Source organism: Nerophis ophidion, linkage group LG10, assembly GCF_033978795.1.
Source record: "Nerophis ophidion isolate RoL-2023_Sa linkage group LG10, RoL_Noph_v1.0, whole genome shotgun sequence".
NCBI classification, from domain to species: Eukaryota; Metazoa; Chordata; class Actinopteri; order Syngnathiformes; family Syngnathidae; genus Nerophis; species Nerophis ophidion.
Genome location: NC_084620.1, coordinates 69968975 through 69996900, shown reverse-complemented (window position 1 = coordinate 69996900; position 27926 = coordinate 69968975). Strand labels below are relative to the sequence as shown.

General features: G+C 40.3%; 1 protein-coding gene across 5 annotated transcripts in view; it reads left to right on the top strand.

Moving 5' to 3' along the window:
- The window catches only part of dock4b (dedicator of cytokinesis 4b), a 334184-nt gene that overhangs the window by 117049 nt on the left and 189209 nt on the right, over window positions 1-27926 (top strand). For all 5 annotated transcript variants that reach the window (XM_061914568.1, XM_061914566.1, XM_061914565.1 and 2 more), the window contains 6 exons: window positions 2443-2527; window positions 14784-14935; window positions 24038-24119; window positions 24178-24238; window positions 24303-24435; window positions 26979-27067. In XM_061914568.1, the coding sequence (XP_061770552.1) occupies window positions 2443-2527; window positions 14784-14935; window positions 24038-24119; window positions 24178-24238; window positions 24303-24435; window positions 26979-27067 (602 nt within the window). The remainder of the gene's footprint in view (window positions 1-2442; window positions 2528-14783; window positions 14936-24037; window positions 24120-24177; window positions 24239-24302; window positions 24436-26978; window positions 27068-27926) is intronic.

The window sequence follows — 27926 nt, the reverse complement described above, 5'->3', positions numbered from 1 at the left end:
GTTTTTTCCACTCGTCTGGTTTCCTTGGTTACTCATTTTGTCCACCTGTCTCTGGTGGACAAAATACCCGCTCACCTGCTTCCCGAGCACTAATCAGAGGCAGTATTTAAGCTCGTCTTTGCCAGTCAGTCGCCCTGGCGTCAATGTGATCTTTTCTTGCCCTGTGCTGACTTGTTTCATGCCTTGCCATAGTTTCGTGCTTCATGCCATGCCAAGTAAGTTTTGTTGGATTTATGTTCATAGTCTGTTTATGCGTTAGCTTTGTTCCTTAGCCCAAGTTATGCCTCCACTGTGAGCGATTTTTGTTTGTATCTTTTTTTAGTTTAAATTAAATCATGTTTTTACCTAAATGCCATGTCCCGAGTAGTCCGTCTGCCTTCCTGGGAGAACGACCCCCCCCCATCGTGACATAAAATACTTCTTACCATTAATGCGACTTCTTGAACAGGTGCGGTAGGAAACGGATGGATGGATTTAAATGCATGAGAATGTTTTATATTTTGAACATTATTTTTAGCACTGTGAATTCCAGCGAAATTATTCATAATTATCGCGTTAAGCAATGTCAGCTAAGATTTATCTGAGAGCCAGATGCAGTCATCAAAAGAGCCACATCTGGCTCTTGATCCATAGGTTCCCTACCCCTGCTCTACAGCCATAGGTTCCCTAACCCTGACATGGACGCTAGACAGCACGAATAAACGAGACAATCCGGCACAGAACAAAGGAAGGAGTGAGCTTATAAACACATGAAGGTAATAGGGAACAGCTGGAAACAATCAGAGAACAGGGATGACGTCAGACTGATGACACAAAAGGAAGGGCAAGTGACCTGAAACGAGAGGAGAGTTATTTTTCAAATTAAAACCATAAGACAAAAAACCCAAAACAAGACATCCCTCACCGCGGTGTGACATTAGGTTACCGTATTTCCTTGAATTGCCGCCGGGTCGCTAAATACTTAAAAACCTCTTCTCACTCCGGCGTTTACCAAAGGCATGCGGTACAGGTAAGCATGCGCTAATTACAGTGGGGCAAAAAAGTATTTGGTCAGCCACCGATTGTGCAAGTTTGTGGGGTCGTTCTCCCAGGAAGGCAGACGGACTACTCGGGACATGGCATTTAGGTAAAAACATGACTTAATTTAAACTAAAAAAAGATACAAACAAAAATCGCTCACAGCGGAGGCATAACTTGGGCCAAGGAAGAAAGCTAACGCATAAACAGACTATGAACATAAATCAAAGAAAACTTACTTGGCATGGCATGAAGCACGAAACTATGGCAAGGCATGAAACAAGTCAGCACAGGGCGACTGACTGGCAAAGACGAGCTTAAATACTGCCTCTGATTAGTGCTCGGGATGCAGGTGAGCGGGCATTTTGTCCACCAGAGACAGGTGGACAAAATGAGTAACCAAGGAAACCAGACAAGGGAGTGGAAAAAAAAACAGGAACTTAAAGAGTCCAAAGGACAAACAGCACATGGCCAAACAAAAACATGATCAACAGACATGACATTTTCTTTATTATTGGTTAGCTTCAGAATAACAATGTTATTAAAAAGAATAAGAGACTTATCATACTCTAAAAATGTTGGTCTTACTTAAAAATGCACGCATTTAGTTGTATTCAGTGTTAAAAAATATGATATGGCTCTCACGGAAATACATTTTGAAATATTTGGCTTTCATGGCTCTCTCAGCCATAAAGGTTCCCGACCCCTGCTCTACAACCTGTCGTCACGTCCGCTTTTCCTCCATACAAACAGCGTGCCAGCCCAGTCACGTAATATATGCGGCTTCTACACACACACAAGTGAATGCAAGGCATACTTGGTCAACAGCCATACAGGTCACACTGAGGGTGGCCGTATAAACAACTTTAACACTGTTACACCACACTGTCAACCCACACCAAACAAGAATGACAAACACATTTCGGGGGAACATCCGTACCGTAACACAACATAAAAACAACAGAACAAATACCCAGAATCCCTAGTATTAACTCTTCCCGGACGCTACAATATACACCCCCGCTACCAACAAAACTGGATTTTGCATGTCACTATAAAAGTTTATAAGCCTTGCTAGTTCAATATTCAATGCAAAACTTGTTTGGGTCCCTATTAAAAGGTTAAGTTGTTCAACTTTGGCCCTCGGCTTTGTTCAGTTTAGAATTTTGGCCCACTCTGTATTTGAGTTTGACACCCCTGTCTTGAAGCATTTATCGGCTGATAATATTGGTAGTCTGATATTTATCGGACATCCCTAATCATTACTATTATTTATTTTACAATTGTTATTATTAACATTATTATTCTTATTTACAGTTGAACAAAATGTATAGAAACATATTTAGGTCAATGCATACGCTAGTGCAAAATATGAGTGATGTCATGTATCATTTATCTACTCAATGTGTGGTTTTTTCCCTGCAGGCAACTGGGTCTGGACCTGGTCCCCAGACAGGAGTTCAGCATGGTGGACCCGGATGAAATCAGCGTGACGGAGCTCTACAGACTGGTGAGTGCTGCTTCTCGTCTCTCTTTAGAGCAGGGGTCACCAACCTTTTTGAAACCAGGAGCTACTTCTTGGGTACTGATTAATGCCAAGGGCTAGAAGTTTGATACACACTTAAATAAATTGCCAGAAATAGCCAATTTGCTCAATTTACCTTTAATAAATAAATCTATATATATATATATATAAAAATCAATCAATCAATCAATCAATCAATCAATGTTTATACATATAGCCCTAAATCACAAATGTCTCAAAGGACTGTACAAACCATTACAACTACGACATCCTCGGAAGAACCCACATAAGGGCAAGGAAAACTCACACCCAGTGGGACGTCAGTGACAATGCTGACTATGAGAAACCTTGGAGAGGACCTCAGATGTGGGCCACCCCCCCCCTCTAGGGGACCGAAAGCAATGGATGTCGAGCGGGTCTAACATGATACTGTGAAAGTTCAATCCATAGTGGCTCCAACACAGCCGCCAGAGTTCAGTTCAAAGCGGATCCAAGACAGCAGCGAGAGTCCCGTCCACAGGAAACCATCCCAAGCGGAGGCGGATCAGCAGCGTAGAGATGTCCCCAACCGATACACAGGCGAGCGGTCCATCCTGGGTCTCGACTCTGGACAGCCAGTACTTCATCCATGGTCATCGGACCGGACCCCCTCCACAAGTGTGGGGGGGACAGAGGAGAAAAAGGAAAGAAGCAGCAGATCAACTGGTCTAAAAAGGGAGTCTATTTGAAGGCTAGAGCATACAGATGAGTTTTAAGGTGAAACTTAAATGCTTCTACTGAGGTAGCATCTCGAACTGTTACCGGGAGGGCATTCCAGAGTACTGGAGCCCGAACGGAAAACGCTCTATAGTCCGCAGACTTTTTTTGGGCTATAAGAATCACTAAAAAGCCGGAGTCCTTTGAACGCAGATTTCTTGCCGGGACATATGGTACAATACAATCGGCAAGATAGGATGGAGCTAGACCGTGTAGTATTTTATACGTAAGTAGTAAAACCTTAAAGTCACATCTTAAGTGCACAGGAAGCCAGTGCAGGTGAGCCAGTATAGGTATATATATATATATATATATATATATATATATATTTATATATATATATATATATATAGGTATATATGTATATAAAAGTATATACAGTATAGGCGTAATGTGATCAAACTTTCTTGTTCTTGTCAAAAGTCTAGCAGCCGCATTTTGTACCAACTGTAATCTTTTAATGCTAGACATGGGGAGACCCCAAAATAATACGTTACAGTAATCGAGACGAGACGTAACAAACGCATGGATAATGATCTCAGCGTCTTTAGTGGACAAAATGGAGCGTATTTTAGCGATATTACGGAGATGAAAGAAGGCCGTTTTAGTAACGCTTTTAATGTGTGCCTCAAAGGAGAGAGTTGGGTCGAAGATAATACCCTGATTCTATACCGAGTCACCTTGTTTTATTATTTGGTTGTCAAATGTTAAAGTTGTATTATTAAACAGAGGTCGGTGTCTAGCAGGACCGATAATCAGCATTTCCGTTTTTTGGGCGCTAAGTTGCAAAAAGTTAGCGGACATCCATTGTTTAATTTCATTAAGACACGCCTCCAGCTGACTACAATTTGACGTGTTGGTCAGCTTTAGGGGCATGTAGAGTTGGGTGTCATCAGCATAACAGTGAAAGCTAACACCGTATAAAATGGGTATTTCTGTCTGTTAATCCGTGGTACATTTTTTTACATTTTACGGAAGATTTTTTGTAGAGAATAAATGATGAAAAAACACTTAATTGAATGGTTTAAAAGAGGAGAAAACACGAAAAAAAATTAAATCAAATTTTGAAACATAGTTTATCTTCAATTTCGACTCTTTAAAATTCAAAATTCAACCGAAAAAAATGTGGAGAAAAACTAGCTAATTCGAATCTTTTTGAAAAAATGTAAAACTATTTTCTGTCGAACGTCATCAGTAATTTTTCCTGATTTAAAAAAAATAAATAAATAAAAATAACTTAGATTTATATTGCGCTTTTTTAAACACTCAAAGCGCTCACAGAGAAGTGGGACTCGACAATTAAGATTAATTTTAGAATTTTGATGACATGTTTTAAGTAGGTTCAAATCCAATCTGCATTTTGTTAGAATATATAACAAATTGGACCAAGCTATATTTCTAACAGACAAACCATTATTTCTTCTAGATTTTCTAGAACAAAAATTTAAAAGGAATTCAAAAGACTTTGAAATAAAATTTACATTTGATTCTACAGATTTTCTAGATTTGCCAAAATATATATTTTTTTAATTTTAATCAAAATAAGTTTGTAGAAATATTTCACAAATATTCTTCATCGAAAAAACAGAAGCTAAACTTCCATCCATCCATTTTCTACCACTTATTCCCTTTTGGGGTCGCGGGGGGCGCTGGCGCCTATCTCAGCTACAATCGAGCAGAAGGCGGGGTACACCCTGGACAAGTCGCCACCTCATCGCAGCAGAAGCTAAACTGAAGAATTTTTTTATTTTTATTTTTATTTTTTTTATTTTTTTGTTGTAAAGAATAATAAATACATTTTAATTAAATTCAGAAGCTAAACTGAAGAATTCAATTAAAATGTATTTATTATTCTTTACAATAAACAAATATAAATTACTTGAACATTGATTTAAATTGTCAGGAAAGAAGAGGAAGGAATTTAAAAGTTAAAAAGGTATATGTGTTTAAAAATCCTAAAATCAATTTTAAAGTTGTATTTTTTTTAATCTAAAATTGTCTTTCTGAAAGTCATAAGAAGCAAAGTAAAAACATAAATACATTTAGTGAAGACCAAGTCTTCAAAATATTTTCTTGGATTTTCAAATTTTATTTGAGTTTTGTCTCTCTTAGAATTCAAAATGTCGAGCAAAGCGAGACCAGCTTGCTAGTAAATAAATACAATTTAAAAAATAGAGGCAGCTCACTGGTAAGTGCTGCTATTTGAGCTATTTTTAGAACAGGCCAGCGGGCGACTCATCTGGTCCTTACGGGCGACCTGGTGCCCACGGGCACCGCGTTGGTGAATGACTGACCGTGTGCTGGGTAAAGTCCTCCACCGGACTGGACTTGGTTTCGCCATATCGATTTGAGAGAGGTCAAAAGTCACACGAGTGTGTGTGTGTGTTCTGTCGAAGCCGGAGTGGATTTTGAAGGCGTGCTGCACCAGCTTACATGTGCTCCCTTGCTTCATCTCCCTCACATCTTCTCAGATGCGTGGTTACCATGACAACCACCTCTCCACTGTGTTACAGTGTAAGCAAAATTGCACCACACACACACACACACACACACACACACACACGCGCACACGTGCGAGATGGCTTTCCACACACAGGGGTAATTGAAGTACTTAATCGCTGTTTCTTTGTTGTTGTCGCTCCAAACAAAAGCTCGCTCCAATAAAACGACATTAGAAAATGAGCAGTATTGATGAGACACACAGATGGGGGGGCTTGGGGTTTAATTCTCCTACGGACACAATGCAAACACAATGGCCGCCCACCCCGAAAGGACGCCTTTATTGCTGCCGGCGAGATCTTTCTTGTGGCGTCCGCGAGCCGGAGTGGGTTAATTAAACGGGAGATGGGCATCACGTGAGCTGGAAAGAGCTGGCGGGGGTGTTATCGTGGGCTGTTTTGTTTCCAGGAATGATTTCTGGCTTCTCGCAAAAACCTCAAGCGAGGAGGATGCAGCAACACACACTTCCTGTTCCTTGTGGACAGATGGGAGGCAGACGTCCTCTGACCTCAGGTGACAAGTGAGGCATTAACATTCCCTGCGGGAAGTGATGTGTCAGAGGATCCTTCACCAAGACCATAGGGCTGGGCGACGTGGACTTTTACAAACCCCGTTTCCATATGAGTTGGGAAATTGTGTTGGATGTAAATATAAACAGAATACAATGATTTGCAAACATTTTCAACTCATATTCAGTTGAATATGCTACAAAGACAACATATTTCATGTTCAAACTCATAAACTTTATTGTTTTTTTGCAAATAATAATTAACTTAGAATTTCATGGCTGCAACACGTGCCAAAGTAGTTGGGAAAGGGCATGTTCACCACTGTGTTACATCACCTTTTCTTTTAACTACACTTGAAAAATGTTCGGGAACTGAGGAAACTAATTGTTGAAGCTTTGAAAGTGGAATTCTTTCTCATTCTTGTTTTATGTAGAGCTTCAGTCCTTCAACAGTCTCCGCTGTCGTATTTTACGCTTCATAATGCGCTACACATTTTCCATGGGAGACAGGTCTGGACTGCAGGCGGGCCAGGAAAGTACCCTCACTCTTTTACTACGAAGCCACACTGTTCTGGCACGTGGCTTGGCATTGTCTTGCTAAAATAAGCAGGGGCGTCCATGATAACGTTGCTTGGGTGACGACATATGTAGCTCCAAAACCTGTATGGATCTTTCAGCATTAATGGTGCCTTCACAGATGTGTAAGTTACCCATGCCTTGGGCACTAATACACCCCCATACCATCACACATGCTGGCTTTTGAACATTGCGTCTATAACAATCTGGATAGTTATGTTCCTCTTTGTTCCGGAGGACACCACGTCCACAGTTTCCAAATATAATTTGAAATGTGGACTCGTCAGACCACAGAACACTTTTCCACTTTGCATTAGTCCATCTTAGGTGAGCTCGGGCCCAGCCAAGCCGGCGGCGTTTCTGGGTGTTGTTGGTAAATGGGCTTTGCTTTGCATAGTAGAGTTTTAACTTGCACTTACAGATGTAGCAACAAACTGTAGTTACTGACAGTAGTTTTCTGAAGTGTTCTTGAGCCCATGTGGTGATATCCTTTACATACTGATGTCGGTTTTTGATGCAGTACCGCCTGAGGGCTCAAAGGTCGGTAATATCATCATTTACGTGCAGAGATTTCTCCACATTCCGTAGATGGTAAAATCCCTAAATTCCTTGCAATAGCTCGTTGAGAAATGTTGTTCTAAAACTGTTTGACAATTTGCTTACAAATTGGTGACCCTCACCCCATCCTTGTTTGTGAATTACTTAGCATTTCATGGAAGCTGTTTTTATAGCCAATCATGGCACCCACCTGTTCCCAATTAGCCTGCACACCTGTGGGATGTTCCAAATAAGTGTTTGATGAGCATTACTCAACTTTATCAGTATTTATTGCCACCTTTCCCAACTTCTTTGTCGCGTGTTGCTGGCATCAAATTCTGATGTTAATGATTATTTAAAAAAAAAAAAAAAGTTGATCAGATTGAACATCAAATTTGTTGTCTTTGTAGCATATTCAACTGAATATGGGTTGAAAATGATATGCAAATCATTGTATTCTGTTTATATTTACATCTAACAATTTCCCAACTCATATGGAAACGAGGTTTGTATATCTCTATATTTTTGCTTTGGCCTTGAATGCCGGACATTCCCAAATAATTGGATTAGATCTTCAGGATGGAAAGTGTAGCTGCCATTATGATTTGCAGTCTTCAACTTTACAAAGTATTTCAATGGTGGGAATCCTCCTTTTTGGATGATATACCAGTTACTATGATAAACTAGTTAGTTACTATTGTAATCTAATTAATTACCATGGTCATCTACGGTAATCTACTTCCCAGCAGCTCAGGCGAGGCACCAAGCAGTCTAAAGACAGGAAAAACTGAAACACAGATAAGCAAGGTGTGTTTTGATGCCACGCAAATCCGACGAAATGGGGACCTGTCAACAAATGCAATCTTTCTTCAAAACAACTTTATGTATTACTTGAATTTTTCACTTTTTTAAGTGGATTGGCCTGTGGATTATAGAATCAAGGTGTGTACAAGGTGTGTTTTGAGGTGACTGGTGAATTTCAAGGTGTGTGCAAAGTGTGTACAAGGTGTGTTTTTATGCCACGCAAATCCAACAAAATGGGGACCTGTCAGCTGATGCAATCTTTCTTCAAAGCAACTTTATGAATTATTAATTAAATTTTTCACTTTTTTAAGTGGATTGGCCTGTGGATTATTGAATCACTAGGGCCCCCGGGCCTAATTTGTCCCGGTCTGTTGTAGTCTTGAGACAGGAAGAACTGAAACACATTTAAGCAAGGTGTGTTTTGATTTTCAGAGGAACTTTATGGATTATTACTTGAATTTTTCACGTTTTTAAGTGGATTGGCCTGTGGATTATTGAATCAATAGGATGACGGTTGATGAAGCCTCCTGGACCGACCTTATTAGGGACCGGTACATTTGGTACTCAGTACATCCCTAATCGATCCTGTAGTTTTTTCACTATTACAGCCATTGATGTCGCTTGAGTCTGTTTAAAAGTGTTTTTATCTTTGATTATTTATTTTGAACAATTTCCCTAATTGCCCAGGCCTGGTCTAAGGAGACCGAGGTTTCCAATACCTGCCCATTCAGCCAAGACACTTTGAAGCTTGTCCGTTTCTATTTTAAAAGCTCTAAAAAAATTATTTGGGAATGTCCTCCGGGCCAGATTGTAAAGTTTAACTGGCCGCATGTGTGTGCAAGGTCTGTACAAGGTGTGTTTTAATGCCACGCAAATCCGACAAAATGGGGACGTGTCAGCGGATGCTATCTTTCTTCAAAGCAACTTTATGAATTTTTACTTGAAATTTTCACTTTTTTAAGTGGATTGGACCGTGGATTATGCAATCAAGGTGTGTACAAGGTGTGTTTTGAGGTTATTGGTATATTTCAAGGTGTGTGCAAGGTGTGTTTTGATGCCAGGCAAATCCGACAAAATGGGGACCTGTCCGCCGATGCAATCTTTCTTCAAAGCAACTTTATGAATTATTATTTGAATTTTTCACTTTTTTAAGTAGATTGGCCTGTGGATTATACAATCAAGGTGTGTACAAGGTGTGTTTTGAGGTGATTGGTGAATTTCAAGGTGTGTGCAAGGTGTGTTTTGATGCCACGCAAATCCGACAAAATGGGGACCTGTCCGCCGATGCAATCTTTCTTCAAAGCAACTTTATGAATTATTACTTGAATGTTTCACTTTTTTAAGTGGATTGACCTGTGGTTTATTGAATCGCCAGGATGACGGTTGATGAAGCCTCCTGGACCGTACTTATTAAGGACCGGTACTTTTGTTTCTCAGTACATCCCTACTAGATCCTGTAGTTTTTTTCACTATTAAAGCCATTGATGTTGCTTGAGTCTGTTCAAAAGTGTTTTTATATTTGATTATTTATTTTGAACAATTTCCTTAATTGCCCAGGCCTGGTCTAAGGAGACCGAGGTGTCCTATACCTGGCCATTCAGCCAAAACACTGTGAAGCTTGTCCGTTTCAATTTTAAAAGATCTAAAAAAATTATTTGGGAATGTCCTCCGGGCCAGATTGTAAAGTTTAACTGGCCGCATGTGGCCCCCGGGCCTAATATGTCCCAGTCTGTTGTGGTCTCCAGACAGGAAGAACTGAAACACAATTAAGCAAGGTGTGTTTTAATGCCACGCAAATCCGACGAAATGGGGACCTTTCAGCGGATGCTATCTTTCTTCAAAGCAACTTTATGAATTTTTACTTGAATTTTTCACTTTTTTAAGTGGATTGGACCGTGGTTTATGCAATCAAGGTGTGTACAAGGTGTGTTTTGAGGTGATTGGTGAATTTCAAGGTGTGTGCAAGGTGTGTTTTGATGCCACGCAAATCCGACGAAATGGGGACCTGTCAGCGGATGCAATCTTTCTTCAAAGCAACTTTATGAATTTTTAATTGAATTTTTCACTTTTTTAATTGGATTGGACCGTGGATTATGCAATCAAGGTGTGTACAAGGTGTGTTTAGAGGTGATTGGTGAATTTGAAGGTGTGTGCAAGGTCCGTTCAAGGTGTGTTTTGATGCCACGCAAATCCGACGAAATGGGGACCTATCAGCGGATGCAATCTTTCTTCAAAGCAACTTTATGAATTTTTACTTGAATTTTTCACTTTTTTAAGTGGATTGGATCGTGGATTATGCAATCAAGGTGTGTACAAGGTGTGTTTTGAGGTGATTGGTGAATTTCAAGGTGTGTGCAAGGTCTGTACAAGGTGTGTTTTGATGCCACGCAAATCCGACAAAATGGGGACCTGTCAGCGGATGCAATCTTTTTTCAAAGCAACTTTATGAATTATTACTTGAATTTTTCACTTTTTTAAGTGGATTGGCCTGTGGATTATTGAATCACTAGGATGACGGTTGATGAAGCCTCCTGGATCAACCTTATTAGGGACCGGTACATTTGGTACTCAGTACATCCCTAATAGATCCTGTAGTTTTTTCGCTATTAAAGCCATTGAAGTTGCTTGAGTCCGTTTAAAAGTGTTTTTATCTTTGATTATTTATTTTGAACAATTTCTCTAATTGCCCAGGCCTGGTCTAAGGAGACCGAGGTGTCCGATACCTGGCCATTCAGCCAAGACACTGTGAAGCTTGTCCGTTTCTATTTTAAAAGATCTAAAAAATATATTTGGGAATGTCCTCCGGGCCAGATTGTAAAGTTTAACTGGCCGCATGTGTGTGCAAGGTCTGTACAAGGTGTGTTTTAATGCCACGCAAATCCGACAAAATGGGGACGTGTCAGCGGATGCTATCTTTCTTCAAAGCAACTTTATGAATTTTTACTTGAAATTTTCACTTTTTTAAGTGGATTGGACCGTGGATTATGCAATCAAGGTGTGTACAAGGTGTGTTTTGAGGTTATTGGTATATTTCAAGGTGTGTGCAAGGTGTGTTTTGATGCCAGGCAAATCCGACAAAATGGGGACCTGTCCGCCGATGCAATCTTTCTTCAAAGCAACTTTATGAATTATTATTTGAATTTTTCACTTTTTTAAGTAGATTGGCCTGTGGATTATACAATCAAGGTGTGTACAAGGTGTGTTTTGAGGTGATTGGTGAATTTCAAGGTGTGTGCAAGGTGTGTTTTGATGCCAGGCAAATCCGACAAAATGGGGACCTGTCCGCCGATGCAATCTTTCTTCAAAGCAACTTTATGAATTATTACTTGAATGTTTCACTTTTTTAAGTGGATTGACCTGTGGTTTATTGAATCGCCAGGATGACGGTTGATGAAGCCTCCTGGACCGTACTTATTAAGGACCGGTACTTTTGTTTCTCAGTACATCCCTACTAGATCCTGTAGTTTTTTTCACTATTAAAGCCATTGATGTTGCTTGAGTCTGTTCAAAAGTGTTTTTATATTTGATTATTTATTTTTGAACAATTTCCTTAATTGCCCAGGCCTGGTCTAAGGAGACCGAGGTGTCCTATACCTGGCCATTCAGCCAAAACACTGTGAAGCTTGTCCGTTTCAATTTTAAAAGATCTAAAAAAATTATTTGGGAATGTCCTCCGGGCCAGATTGTAAAGTTTAACTGGCCGCATGTGGCCCCCGGGCCTAATATGTCCCAGTCTGTTGTGGTCTCCAGACAGGAAGAACTGAAACACAATTAAGCAAGGTGTGTTTTAATGCCACGCAAATCCGACGAAATGGGGACCTTTCAGCGGATGCTATCTTTCTTCAAAGCAACTTTATGAATTTTTACTTGAATTTTTCACTTTTTTAAGTGGATTGGACCGTGGTTTATGCAATCAAGGTGTGTACAAGGTGTGTTTTGAGGTGATTGGTGAATTTCAAGGTGTGTGCAAGGTGTGTTTTGATGCCACGCAAATCCGACGAAATGGGGACCTGTCCGCCGATGCAATCTTTCTTCAAAGCAACTTTATGAATTATTACTTGAATGTTTCACTTTTTTAAGTGGATTGACCTGTGGATTATTGAATCGCCAGGATGACGGTTGATGAAGCCTCCTGGACCGTCCTTATTAAGGACCGATACTTTTGTTACTCAGTACATCCCTACTAGATCCTGTAGTTGTTTTCACTATTAAATCCATTGGTGTTGCTTGAGTCTGTTCAAAAGTGTTTTTATCTTTGATTATTTATTTTGAACAATTTCTCTAATTGCCCAGGCTTGGTCTAAGGAGACCGAGGTGTCCGATACCTGCCCATTCAGCCAAGACACTGTGAAGCATGTCTGTTTCTATTTTAAAAGATCTAAAACAATTATTTGGGAATGTCCTCCGGGCCAGATTGTAAAGTTTAACTGGCCGCATGTGTGTGCAAGGTCTGTACAAGGTGTGTTTTAATGCCACGCAAATCCGACAAAATGAGGACCTGTCAGCGGATGCTATCTTTCTTCAAAGCAACTTTATGAATTTTTACTTGAATTTTTCACTTTTTTAAGTGGATTGGCCTGTGGATTATTGAATCAAGGTGTGTACAAGGTGTGTTTTGAGGTGATTGGCAAATTTCAAAGTGTGTGCAAGGTGTGTTTTGATGCCACGCAAATCCGACAAAATGGGGACCTGTCCGCCGATGCAATCTTTCTTCAAAGCAACTTTATGAATTATTACTTGAATGTTTCACTTTTTTAAGTGGATTGACCTGTGGTTTATTGAATCGCTAGGATGACTGTTGATGAAGCCTCCTGGACCGACCTTATCAGGGACCGGTACATTTGGTACTCAGTACATCCCTAATAGATCCTGTAGTTTTTTTCGCTTTTAAATCCATTGATGTTGCTTGAGTCCGTTTAAAAGTGTTTTTATCTTTGATTATTTATTTTGAACAATTTCCCTAATTGCCCAGGCCTGGTCTAAGGAGACCGAGGTTTCCGATACCTGGCCATTCAGCCAAGACAATGTGAAGCTTTTACGTTTCTATTTTAAAAGATCTAAAAAAATTATTTGGGAATGTCCTCCGGGCCAGATTGTAAAGTTTAACTGGCCGCATGTGGCCCCCGGGCCTAATTTGTCCCGGTCTGTTGTAGTTTTGAGACAGGAAGAACTGAAACACATTCAAGCAAGGTGTGTTTTGATGCCACGCAAATCCGACGAAATGGGGACGTGTCAGCGGATGCAATCTTTCTTCAAAGCAACTTTATGAATTTTTACTTGAATTTTTCACTTTTTTAATTAGATTGGACCGTGGATTATGCAATCAAGGTGTGTACAAGGTGTGTTTAGAGGTGATTGGTGAATTTGAAGGTGTGTGCAAGGTCCTTACAAGGTGTGTTTTGATGCCACGCAAATCCGACGAAATGGGGACCTGTCAGCGGATGCAATCTTTTTTCAAAGCAACTTTATGAATTATTACTTGAATTTTTCACGTTTTTAAGTGGATTGGCCTGTGGATTATGCAATCAAGGTGTGTACAAGGTGTGTTTTGAGGTGATTGGTGAATTTCAAGGTGTGTGCAAGGTGTGTTTTGATGCCACGCAAATCCGTCGAAATGGGGACCTGTCAGCGGATGCAATCTTTCTTCAAAGCAACTTTATGAATTATTACTTGAATGTTTCACTTTTTTTAGAGGATTGACCTGTGGTTTATTGAATCGCTAGGATGACGGTTGATGGAGCCTCCTGGACCGTCCTTATTGAGGACCGGTACTTTTGGTACTCAGTACATCCCTACTAGATCCTGTAGTTTTTTTCACTATTAAAGCCATTGATGTTGCTTGAGTCTGTTTAAAAGTGTTTTTATCTTTGATTATTTATTTTGAACAATTTCTCTAATTGCCCAGGCCTGGTCTAAGGAGACCGAGGTGTCCGATACCTGCCCATTCAGCCAAGACAATGTGAAGCTTGTCTGTTTCTATTTTAAAAGATCTAAAAAATATATTTGGGAATGTCCTCCGGGCCAGATTGTAAAATTTAACTGGCCGCATGTGTGTGCAAGGTCTGTACAAGGTGTGTTTTGATGCCACGCAAATCCGACAAAATGGGGACCTGTCAGCGGATGCTATCTTTCTTCAAAGCAACTTTATGAATTTTTACTTGAATTTTTCACTTTTTTAAGTGGATTGGACCGTGGATTATGCAATCAAGTTGTGTACAAGGTGTGTTTCGAGGTGATTGGCGAATTTCAAGGTGTGTGCAAGGTGTGTTTTGATGCCACGCAAATCCGACGAAATGGGGACCTGTCAGCGGATGCAATCTTTCTTCAAAGCAACTTTATGAATTATTACTTGAATTCTTCACTTTTTTAAGTGGATTGACCTGTGGTTTATTGAATCGCTAGGATGACGGTTGATGAAGCCTCCTGGACCGTCCTGATTAAGGACCGGTACTTTTGTTTCTCAGTACATCCCTACTAGATCCTGTTGTTTTTTTCAATATTCAAGCCATTGAAGTTGCTTGAGTATGTTCAAAAGTGTTTTTATCTTTGATAATAATGCAGATGGAGCATCGACATCGCAAGAAAGAGTCCCCGACGCCCGCCAGCACGCATCACTTATTTGTCCACGTGAAGAGCTTGATGAGCGCCAACCTGGGAGAGGAGTTGGAGGTCTTCTTCCACATATACGACGGCCGCGAGAACCGACCTCTTAGGTAAGAACTTGTAGAATTGTGCTTTCCATTGTTGGTAATTATCACCCAGCGCTAAAAGCATTTCGTATTTCAACCGCTGTCTCCATTTTAACCCCAGGGGATTGAACGCTTTAATGGCGAGACCCCTTGAACGCCGTTTGAAGTTGATTTTAGAGCACTTTTCTTTCTCTCAAGTCGCATGAAGGACTCCAGGCATTAATCTTCACAGTTCAACAGTTAGCGCGGTAATGCAGCTGATCAACATGCCAGCAGATCTACTAACAGTTTTCTTAGTCACCCGTTTCAAAAGGTCTGTCCAAAGCAACGAGTTAACTCATGTGATGAATCACAAGAAACAGTCCAGTCGCTAATTTGAGAAAATAAAATCAGGCTTATTTGGCGCGACATAATTGATCCGAAAACACATTTTAAAAAAAATATAGATTTACATGCAAAAAAATATATAAATGACGTATAAATGAACATTTAACTTAACTTTTACTTTCATTTATGATTCTTGTTGGCGAAGACGGCGATAAGAGGAGGCGGATGAGGGGAAAGGAGAGCCAGGCGGATGCCACCTTCTTAATTTGCAGCGAGTTATTTCTTGAATTCTATCGTGTATTTCACCGTTTTTATCCAAGTGCTGGCACTCGCAACTTTCTTTGGCCCCGGGGGGATTCATTTTGCAGTCAAAAAAGCACCCAGATTGAGTCAACTGTGTGTGGGATTGTTTATTAAGCGTTGGAAAAATGCGCTGGATTAATCAGCATCAGCGAAAATATATTTTAAAAAATGTAGTTATTCATGCAGAAGAAAATATAGATGATGAATATAAACGAACATTTAATTTTTGTTTTGCTTTCATTTATGACTCTTTTAGCCAAAATTTTGCTATAAGAGGAGGCGAGGAGGGGAAAGGAGAGCCAGGCGGATGCCACCTTCTTAATTTGCAACAAGTTATTTCTTGAATTCTATCGTGTTTCTCACCTTCTTTATCAAAGTGCTGGCACTCGCAACTTTCTTTGGCCCCATGGTGGTTCATTTTGCAGTAAAAAAAAGTACACAGATTGAGTCAACATTGTGTGGGATTGCTTACTGAGCATTAACAAAAATGTGCGGGATTAATCTGCATCAGCGAAAATATATAAAAAAGAAATGTAGTTATTCATGCAAAATAGAATCTAGATGACGAATATAAACGAACATTTAACTTTACTTTTACTTTCATTTATGATTTTTGTTGGTGAGAATAGAGAAGGCGGATGCCATCTTCTTAATTTTCTTGAATTTTATCGTGTTTCTCACCGTCTTTATCAAAGTGCTGGCACTCGCAACTTTCTTTGGCCCCATGGTTGTTCATTCTGCAGTAAAAAAAAAGCACACATTGAGTCAACTGTGTGTGGGATTGTTTATTAAGCATTGGAAAAAATTGCATCTGCATCCGCAATCATTTTTTGTGATTAATCGCACGCGTTCACTTTGACAGCCCATTTGAATCATTGCTTTCCTGCACTGAGTTGAATGTTGCTTGTGTATGTCCGTTGCCTTTTGGGGATGGGGTGGGGGGGTGGCACCACGCCAGCGTTGTCTCTCACACTGTCTGTCCTTGCAAGCAAACAGACGCACATTTACACATCTCGGCCCGTCTGGCCGGGAGCCACGACGCCGCTTGAATCCGGCGTTGGTGTTTTCTGTGTGTCACCGAGCAGATGGGGGCCGGACTCTCGGTACCATGCCAACACCAGGAGCCCCTTTGCACCACGGCTGCTCCTTTTGTGTTGGCGGGATAATGAACGCAGTGACCACGACTGTACCACGTTTAGGTCCCCTTCCTCAGCAGCCGACAAGACCAGTGTCGCATACCCCCCCCCCCCCCCCCCCCCCCCCTTCCCACCCTCTCCTCCGCAAATGCAATTATCAATAACAGGAGAGGGGCCGTGGGGGGCCCAGAGGGGAGGGAACCCAGCCATTCATGTTGTGTTAATACCCGCGCTGATAGAGCGAGATAAGGTCCCACCGGGGGCGGGTGGAGTAGATCAACAAGCTGCGAGGGAGGGGCCGGGAGAGGACATATGTGCACGTGTGTGTGTGTGTGTGTGTGTGTGTGTGCATGAGTAGCTGTTAATTGGCGGTTGGGACAATAAGGCGCTAATTAAGGTGGAGGGAAGCATGCAGAGTGCGGCGTCTGATGCGCAGGAATCCTTAGGGGGGGATAAATGGTGTGGAAAGTCCCAGGGAGCAAGTGGAGGCATACAGGTGTGGGAAGTACACACAAGTGTGTGCAGGGACTCATCTCATGGAGAAATATCATGGTTTTGTACGTGAGAACACACACATTGAAGCCGATGTTACACTTTGATAAATGTATCAGTTAGGGGTGTAACGGTATACAAAAATTTCAGTTTGGTTCATTTTCGGTACAGTAAGAAAACAACAAAATGTACAATTTTTGGTTATTTATTTACCAAATTTGTAAACAATGGCATAACATACATATATAAACAGAGTCCATTGCCAGGGTTAATCCATCCATCCATCCATCCATCTTCTTCCGCTTATCCGAGGTCGGGTCGCGGGGGCAGCAGCCTAAGCAGGGAAACCCAGACTTCCCTCTCCCCAGCCACTTCGTCTAGCTCTTCCCGGGGGATCCCGAGGCGTTCCCAGGCCAGCCGGGAGACATAGTCTTCCCAACGTGTCCTGGGTCTTCCCCGTGGCCTCCTACCGGCTGGACGTGCCCTAAACACCTCCCTAAGGAGACGTTCGGGTGGCATCCTGACCAGATGCCCGAACCACCTCATCTGGCTCCTCTCCATGTGAAGGAGCAGCAGCTTTACTTTGAGTTCCTCCCGGATGGCAGAGCTTCTCACCCTATCTCTAAGGGAGAGGAAACTCATTTGGGCCGCTTGTACCCGTGATCTTATCCTTTCGGTTATGACCCAAAGCTCATGACCATAGGTGAGGATGGGAACGTAGATCGACCGGTAAATTGAGAGCTTTGCCTTCCGGCTCAGCTCCTTCTTCACCACAACGGATCGGTACAACGTCCGCATTACTGAAGACGACGCACCGATCCGCCTGTCGATCTCACCATCCACTCTTCCCCCACTCGTGAACAAGACTCCTAGATACTTGAACTCCTCCACTTGGGGCAGGGTCTCCTCCCCAACCCGGAGATGGCACTCCACCCTTTTCCGGGCGAGAACCATGGACTCGGACTTGGAGGTGCTGATTCTCATTCCGGTCGCTTCACACTCGGCTGCGAACCGATCCAGCGAGAGCTGAAGATCCCGGTCAGATGAAGCCATCAGGACCACATCATCTGCAAAAAGCAGAGACTTAATCATGCGGTCACCAAACCGGAACCCCTCAACGCCTTGACTGCATACATAATACATACATAACATATATAAAATAAAAACTAAATAGGATAAGGTTCAGAATGGTTTCTTAACAAATTGTTTCTAAATATAAAGTGCTTTTTTTGATTGATTGAGACGTTTATTAGTAGATTGCACAGTACAGTACATATTCCGTACAATTGACCACTAAATAATAACACCCCAATAAGTTTTTCAACTTGTTTAAGTCGAGGTCCATGTTAATCAACATTAACGTATTGTGGACGGTCTTATTTACGTGGCTCACCTTCGACAGCGTCTTCTCCCCGTCATCTTTGTTGTAGCGGTGTAGCGTGCAAGGACGGAAGATGGAGCTAACTGTTTTAATGACATTCAGATTTTACTTCAATCAATGACGGAGCTCACTCGTGCAATAACAACGCCGTAAATGTGTCCCGTGAAAAAAAGTCCGACCAGAACTCTCTAATAACTAAAATTCCTTGGGTGAATAATGTCAACTCACTACACCGGTATGTTTTAGCACTTTCATGGCGAGTTTACTGGCAGATATAAGTAAGAACTTTACACTAGAAATGGCAACAACGAAGGATGAATGTCTCATAACAAGAAGATGGAGAAACAGAAGACGCTTATCGACTACGGCGTTGAACGCGTGCAATTTTTCAGGACTTATGCAGATCCCAAATACAGATCAGCAGGTACCGGTAGGTAAGAAAAGTTGCTTTTGCATGACTGAGCTTACTCGTGCAATAACAACGCTGTAAATGTGCCTCGTGAAAAGACGTCCGACCAGAACTCTCTAATAACTAAAGTTCCTTGGGTGATTGATTGATTGATTGATACTTTTATTAGTAGATTGCACAGTACAGTACATATTCCGTACAATTGACCACTAAATGGTAACACCCCAATAAGTTTTTCAACTTGTTTAAGTCGGGGTCCACGTTAATAGAGAAACAGAAGAAGCTTATGACTACGGCGTCGAACGCGTTGCAATTTTTCAGGACTTATGCAGATCCCAAATACAGATCAGCAGGTACCGGTAGGTAAGAAAAGTTGCTTTTGCATTCAGATTTTACTTCATTCAATGACGGAGCTCACTCGTGCAATAACAACGCCGGAAATGTGTCCCGTGAAAAAACGTCCGACCAGAACTCTCTAATAACTAAAATTCCTTGGGTGAATAATGTCAACTCACTACACCGGTATGTTTTAGCGCTTTCATGGCGAGTTTACTGACAGATATAAGTAAGAACTTTACACTAGAAATGGCAACAACGAAGGATGACTGTCCCATAACAAGAAAATGGAGAAACAGAAGAAGCTTATCGACTACGGCGTCAAACGCGTGCAATTTTTCAGGACTTATGCAGATCCCAAATACAGATCAGCAGGTACCGGTAGGTAAGAAAAGTTGCTTTTGCATAATATTGCGAAACAAAATGCCAGATTATATGCCTTACCTTATACACACACCATAACAATGTTTGTTTGTTCAAGCACAGTACAATCCATCAAGTGGTGCGGCTTCATAGCTTACCAAAGTCGTACTAAAACATTTTGATAGATTTTTGAGGGCCGTGTGTAATGTTCTATATTCTCAATAGAACATATTACACTTTTAGGTGTTGTTTACTTGAGTCAAATTGCAGTCTACACGTATCTCTTATGTGTGACTGCCATCTACTGGTCAAACTTGTCATTTCACCATGTACCAAATAAAATTGCTTCGAAACCAAAATTATTCTGTACATTAGTAGCACTGGGTTAGAAGGCGCACTGTCGAGATTTGAGAAAATAAAATTATTTTAAGTCCACTTTATAGTCCAAAAAATACGGTATATAAAACATTCTGGTGCCGTTTACTCGAGTCATATTGCAGTCTACTGTGTGTAATGTTCTGTATTTTCAATGGAACAATATAACATGTTGGTGTTGTTGACTTGAGTCATATTGCAGTCTACACATATCTCTTTTGTGTGACTGCCATCTACTGTTCAAACTTATCATTTCACCATGTACCAAGTAAAATTGCTTCAAAAGCAATATTATTGTGTACGTTTGGCGCACCGGGTTATAAGGCGCACTGTAGAGATTTGAAAAAAATAAAGGATTTTAAGTCCACCTTATAGTCCGAAAAATACGCTATATATAACATTCTGGTGTTGTTTATTCGAGTCATATTGCAGTCTACCGTGTGTAATGTTCTGTATTTTCAATGGAACATATAACATGTTGGTGTTGTTGACTTGAGTCGTACAGTATTGCAGTCTACACATATCTCTTTTGTGTGACTGCCATCTACTGTTCAAACTTATCATTTCACCATGTACCAAATAAAATTGCTTCAAAAGCAAAATTATTGTGTACGTTTGGCGCACCGTGTTATAAGGCTCACTGTTGAGATTTGAGGAAATAAAATGATTTTAAGTCCACCTTATAGTCCGGAAAATACAGTATATATAACATTCTGGTGTTGTTTACTCGAGTCATATTGCAGTCTACCGTGTGTAATGTTCTGTATTTTCAATGGAACATATAACATGTTGGTGTTGTTGACTTGAGTCATATTGCAGTCTACACATATCTCTTTTGTGTGACTGCCATCTACTGTTCAAACTTATCATTTCACCATGTACCAAATAAAATTGCTTCAAAACCAAAATTATTCTGTACATTAGGCGCACCGGGTTATAAGGCGCACTGTAGAGATTTGAAAAAAATAAAAGGATTTTAAGTCCACCTTATAGTCCGAAAAATACGGTATATATAACATTCTGGTGTTGTTTACTCGAGTCATATTGCAGTCTACCGTGTGTAATGTTCTGTATTTTCAATGGAACATATAACATGTTGGTGTTGTTGACTTGAGTCGTACAGTATTGCAGTCTACACATATCTCTTTTGTGTGACTGCCATCTACTGTTCAAACTTATCATTTCACCATGTACCAAATAAAATTGCTTCAAAAGCAAAATTATTGTGTACGTTTGGCGCACCGTGTTATAAGACTCACTGTTGAGATTTGAGGAAATAAAATGATTTTAAGTCCACCTTATAGTCCGGAAAATACAGTATATATAACATTCTGGTGTTGTTTACTCGAGTCATATTGCAGTCTACCGTGTGTAATGTTCTGTATTTTCAATGGAACATATAACATGTTGGTGTTGTTGACTTGAGTCATATTGCAGTCTACACATATATCTTATGTGTGACTTCCATCTACTGGTCAAACTTATCATTTCACCATGTACCAAATAAAATTGCTTTGAGACCAAAATTATTCCGTGCATTAGGCGTACGGGTTATAAGGCGCACTGTCGAGATTTGGGAAAATAAAAGGATTTTAAGTCCACCTTATAGTCGGAAAAATACAGTTTTTATCCCGTTGAGTTCTTTCGTGAATTCTATGGTGTTTCTCACCTTCTTTATCAAAGTGCTGGCACTCGCAACTTTCTTTGGCCCCTTAGTGGTTCATTTTGCAGTAAAAAAAAAAAGCACACATATTGAGTCAACTGTGTGTGGGATTGTTTATTAAGCATTGGAAAAATGCGCGTGATTAATCTGCATCAGTGAAAATATATTTAAAAAATATATAGTTTTACATGCAGAAAAATAAACAAACATTTAACTTTACCTTTACTTTCATTTATGATTCTTGTTGGCGAAGTTGGCGATAAGAGGAGGCGGATGAGGGAAAGGGAGAGCCAGGCAGATGCCACCTTCTTAATTTTAGTTATTTCTTTAATTCTATCGTGTTTCTCACCTTCTTTGTGAAAGTGCTGGCACTCGCAACTTTCTTTGGCCCCATGGTAGTTCATTTTGCGGTAAAAAAAAAAAAGAAGCACACAGATTGAGTCAACTATGTGTGGATTTTTTTATTAAGCATTGGAAAAATAAGCTTGAAAAATACGGTATACAACCCATTGCATCCAAGCTAATCTGACTGGCGGGGCCATCGTAGCTGTTGAACTCCACACACAGCCAAAAGTTCTGAGGACGCTTTGTGTGTCCTTGAACGAGTCGCTCGGACTACAATCGCCGTGTCAGCAACTCGTGCTCATTGTCAGCCGCTGGTGCATTACAAGGGTTCCCGTCTGCTTATCATGGCCACTGTGAAAGTCACCTAACTGGATTAGCCAGAGAGAGGGAGCGGGAGAGGCCCAGCAGGCCGGCTTGAGAGGGGTCGCGGTCGTCCTTTCCGCTTTTGGACTCAATTTTGGTGGTGATTTGAGGCCAGGGGAATGGACTGCGACGGTCAAAACATCAAATATGGCCTCGCAATCCACGGGGAGCCCCGTGCGAGACAATCTTTCATAACTTGGCCCTAAAAAAATTAACTATTAACTGAAAATCGCAAGAAGAAGTTATTGGGGATAAGAAGATTCTGGGGAAGTTATGTGATAAACAGGAGGGAAATGTTAGAATGATTATGTATATATTATCATCATAACTTTATGCTTAAGGGTTGTTGGTATAAACTATTGTCAATTGTGCTGAAGTGGTATTTTTGTATCTATGCAAGCTGGTAATCCAAAAGATTGCCAGTTGTTTTTATAAGTGTTGTGTCCAGACTCGGCCTCCTGCTGACTGCCAAGACCAAACATTGGGATCTGGGACCAGAAAAAGCAGAGAGTGGGCAATAGCACCAAGTGTCAACATATTTGCATTTTTATAATCATATGTTTCAGGGGTGTCAAACTCAAATACAGAGTGGGCCAAAATTCTAAACTGAACAAAGCCGCGGGCCAAAGTTGAACAACTTAACCTTTTAATAGAGACCCAAACAAGTTTTGCATTGAATATTGAACAAGCATGGCTTATATAACTTTATAGTGACATGCAAATCGAGTTTTGTTGGTAGCGGGGGTGTATATTGTAGCGTCCCGAAAGAGTTAGTGCTGCAAGGGGTTCTGGGTATTTGTTCTGTCGTGTTGATGTTGTGCTACAGTGCGGATGTTCTCCCGAAATGTGTTTGTCATTTTTGTTTGGTGTGGTTTCACAGTGTGGTGCATATTTGTAACAGTGTTAAAGTTGTTTGTACGGCCACCCTCAGTGTGACCTGTATGGCTGTTGACCAAGTATGCCTTGCATTCACTTGTGTGTGTGTAGAATCCGCATATATTACGTGACTGGGACGGCACGCTGATTGTATGGCGGAAAAGCGGACATGACGACAGGTTGTAGAGGACGCTAAAAGCAGTACCTTTAAAACATGCCGCCGATATTGTTGTCCGAGTGGAAATCGGGAGAAATTCAAGAGAATGGTTGCCTCAGTAGATTTCTTTGGGGGTGGGGCACTGAAATTCGTGAGTCTCTTGGGAAAATCGTGAGGGTTGGCAAGTATTAGAATTAGCGGTGAATGCACCGCCGCTGTATAATACCGGCGGGCCAGCTCTAGTGTTCATTTAATATTGTCTCAAGGGCCAAAATAAATTACATGGCGGGCCAAATTTGGCCCGCGGGCTAGAGTTTGACATCCATGATATATTGTGTCTAAGTGGAGTTGTCGGGTTTACCCCCTTTACCTTAGCGACAGTGATGTAAAAGGGACTTTCCTAATAAATAGAGGAGGCACGCGGGCTTGATTTTTTTAGAACGTAGTTTGGATCTGAAATTAGACTACAGGCAAAACACGTGTCTCCTCATGAGCTCTATTGAACTCTGTCTCTGCATGATTCCTTGCTTCTTGTCTGATTCATAGATGTCATCAGTGTTTGAACCTGACAATCTGTGCGTCACTCTTTCCTACCTCCAGTGAAAGGTTTTTTGTCCGGCTGAATAAGAGCGGCTTGCCCAAGTCGCCGGAGAAGACGGAGAGACAGTGCACGCTGTTTGTGGTGAGTGTTGATAAAAACAAAAATAAAAAGTGTTGCTAAAATCTTGTACCTCTTCCAGGATCTGGGAAGCAGCGACCTGCGGAAAGACGTCTACATCGTGGTGCACGTCATCAGAATAGGTAGAGCCGTCGCTCTTTCTTTAAAGAAGCACGGTGGCTGAGAATGTTGTGGTTTTGTGCGCAGGGAGAATGGGTGCCGGAGAGAAGAAGAACCAGTGTAGCGTTCAATACCGCCGGCCGTTCGGCTGCGCCGTCGTCAGCATCGCCGATCTGCTCACGGCCGACTCCAAGGACGACCACCTGCTCAAGGTTTTCGCGTAAGTGCCCGCGAACAGGCAGGCGGCAGCTGTCACGGCTGATAGGGAGTCGATGTTTACCGCCGCCAGCTTGTCACGTCGTCGCCGGCATCTGTTCTTCGGTTAGTCGGCGGCGCAACTCAAAAAGTGAAACTTTCAAGAAGTGGCAGGAATCGGATGAGGGACAAGTGATTCGGTTTTTGGGGGTAGTTCTACTACGTTACATGTTACGTGTACATTGTGATGCTCAACTTCTGTGTTTGTCTATGTCTAGTGGCCCCGCCTCCACCCACAGACACAAAGAGAGCGGATGGCTAACTCAAGCCTTTACTCCGTTTGTTTCATTTCGCTACAGAACAAACGCTAACACTGATGCAAAAGCGAAACCTCTCGCTGCTTATTTGGAAGCAAGAGACAAGGAAAATTAAACATTAAACATTACAATTTTATTTATACGTTCCTTAATTCCCTCCGCTGGCGTGTGTTTGATAGTTAGCAACGTAACTCACGGGTGGATTTTGATTAAACTTTCAAAAAATGTCACAAAAACTGTACAAAAAAACAAGTCATTAGATTTTGAGGCTGATCCGGATCACCATCTTGAGTCAGGATTTTTCAATGGATTCTTTAAAATTAGGAGATAGAGCCTGGCGGAGGTCTGCACTTTTACACTGCTTTTTTAATTTTCTGTTTTTTTTGTTTGTCGTCATACATTTGAGTTTGTATATGTATATATACATATATATATATATATATATATATATATATGTATATATATATATGTATATATATATATGTATATATATATGTATATATATATATATATGTGTATATATATATATATATGTATATATATATATATATATATATATATCCATCCATCCATCCATCCATTTTCTACCGCTTATTCCCTTTCGGGGTCGCGGGGGGCGCTGGCGCCTATCTCAGCTACAATCGGGCGGAAGGCGGGGTACACCCTGGACAAGTCGCCACCTCGTCACAGGGCCAACACAGATAGACAGACAACATTCACACACTAGGGCCAATTTAGTGTTGCCAATCAACCTATCCCCAGGTGCATGTCTTTGGAGGTGGGAGGAAGCCGGAGTACCCGGAGGGAACCCACGCATTCACGGGGAGAACATGCAAACTCCACACAGAAAGATCCCGAGCCTGGATTTGAACCCAGGACTGCAGGACCTTCGTATTGTGAGGCAGACGCACTAACCCCTCTGCCACCGTGAAGCCCCTATATATATATATATATATATACATATATATATGTGTGTGTGTGTGTTTGTGTGTGTATATATATATATATATTTATATATATGTATGTGTGTGTGTAAATATATATATGTGTATATATATATATATATATATATATATATATATATATACATATGGATATATATATGTATGTGTATATGTGTTTATATATATATATATATATATATATATATATATATATATATACATATATATAATATTTGTTATATATACTGCAATTGTTTTTCTATTTTTATCTGTTACTTTCAAATAGTTATATATTAACCAAAATAAATACCAAAACAAACAAAATGTATTTTAATAATTTTGTAAATAATTAATTTAAAATATTTTTGATTTTACATTTTATTTTTACTGTTTTATTATTCAAGCAACCTTTTTGTTTTTATATTTTTTTTAAATAATTTTATATTTTGATTGTTTTTTCTACATATTTATTGTAATTTTTTTGTTTGTTTTCTTATTTTTTTTATTCACCACCACTCACGTTGAGACCCTAATATATATTTTCCTATTAGTATTTTTTTAAATATTATTAAATAAATATATATATATATATATATATATATATATATATATATATATATATATATATATTGTGTTATATACTGCATTTTTTTTTTTTAATTCTGTTACATTTTAGTAGGTTTAGTGTTATATCAACCAAAATGCATACAAAAACAAACAGAATTTATTGGATTAATTTAATAAATAATTGTTAATTTAATGTTTTAATTGTATATTTTATTTGTACTGTTTTATTATTCAACCAACCTTTTTGTTATTATATCTTTTTAAATCATTTTATATTTGGATTAATCTTTTTTGTATATATTTTTTGTAGTTTTTTTTGTTTTTTGTTCATTTTTTTATTTACCTTTAATTACGTTAAGACCCTAACATATATGTTCTTTATATATATTTTTTTATATTATTTTACAGAATATAATATGTATATTATATTTTGTATTATATGCTGTATTTGTTTTTATATTTTCTTCTGTTACATTTTAGTGGGTTTAACCAAAATAAACAACATTTATTTCATAAATTTCGTAAATTATTGTTAAATTATTATGTTTTTAATTATTTAATTTTTACTGTGTTATTATTTAACCAACATTTTTATTAATACCTTTTTAATCATTTTATAATTAGTTTTTGATTATGGTTTTCTCTGCATGTATACATTGTAATTTGTTTTGGTTTATTTCATTTTTTTCGGCAGACAAAACCGAACTCTTTTGATTGTGTTCCTCTGTCTGTTGTCTCAGATGCAACACAGAGAGCGAGTGGCACCAGATCCATGAGAACATCATCAAGAAGGCAAACTCCAGGTACAACCTGTCTGGATCCAACACAGGTGAGCGATCATAAGCCTCAGAGGGTGGCCAAGGTCCTGAAAGGTGCATATAAAGTACCGTAGTCCTGTTGCATCATCAGTCTGGCGGCACGTCCGCTGTAGTTTGAGTCACCGCCTTTTGTGGGCATGGACTTCTCCTTTTTCAGGGAGGTGGAAGCAATTAAAATAAGCCTCACATGGTCGTCTCTACAGGAAGCCAACAGCAGTTGCAAAAGGCAGAGTTTATATAAATAGTCGCACACGCACGGCGGCGAACGACCGCGTCAGCAGTTTCCCGTAGCAACGGGTCGGCCGGAGACGTCAAAAAGAAGAGAGGAAAAAAAAAAGAGAAATGAATAGCTTTGTTTCGCTGCCTGCAAACATTTCTGTGCACTTTCCTGTGACGGAGCCTCAGAGACCAGGGCGCGTTAAAGTTGGACTCGCCAATCCGACTTAGTCAGCGTCTTTTTTTTTTTCTTTTTTTCCCCCCTTCTTCCCTAAGAGGACCAGTAATTACTTTTGCAAGACGTCCACAATGGCAATTCATCAACGGCCAACTCTCGAACGCTTTGATGGCATGCAGCAGTTATATTTGTGTTTTGTGGGAAAAAAAGGAGCAGATTCTTGTATAATCTTCAACATCCTCCAAACTGGTGATTTCATAAGGTGTGTCAGGGGTGCTTGAATCAGAATGAAGATTTGTCTATTTGTCTATATCAGGGGTGCCCATTACGTCGATCGCGAGCTACCAGTTGACCGCGGGGGGTGTGTCAGTCGATCTCCAGACAGGCTTTTAAAAAAAATAGACCTAAAAATTATCAATCTTCACCAAGACGTCACTTAAATGACATTCACGGTACCGGAGGGTCTTGTGAGATGA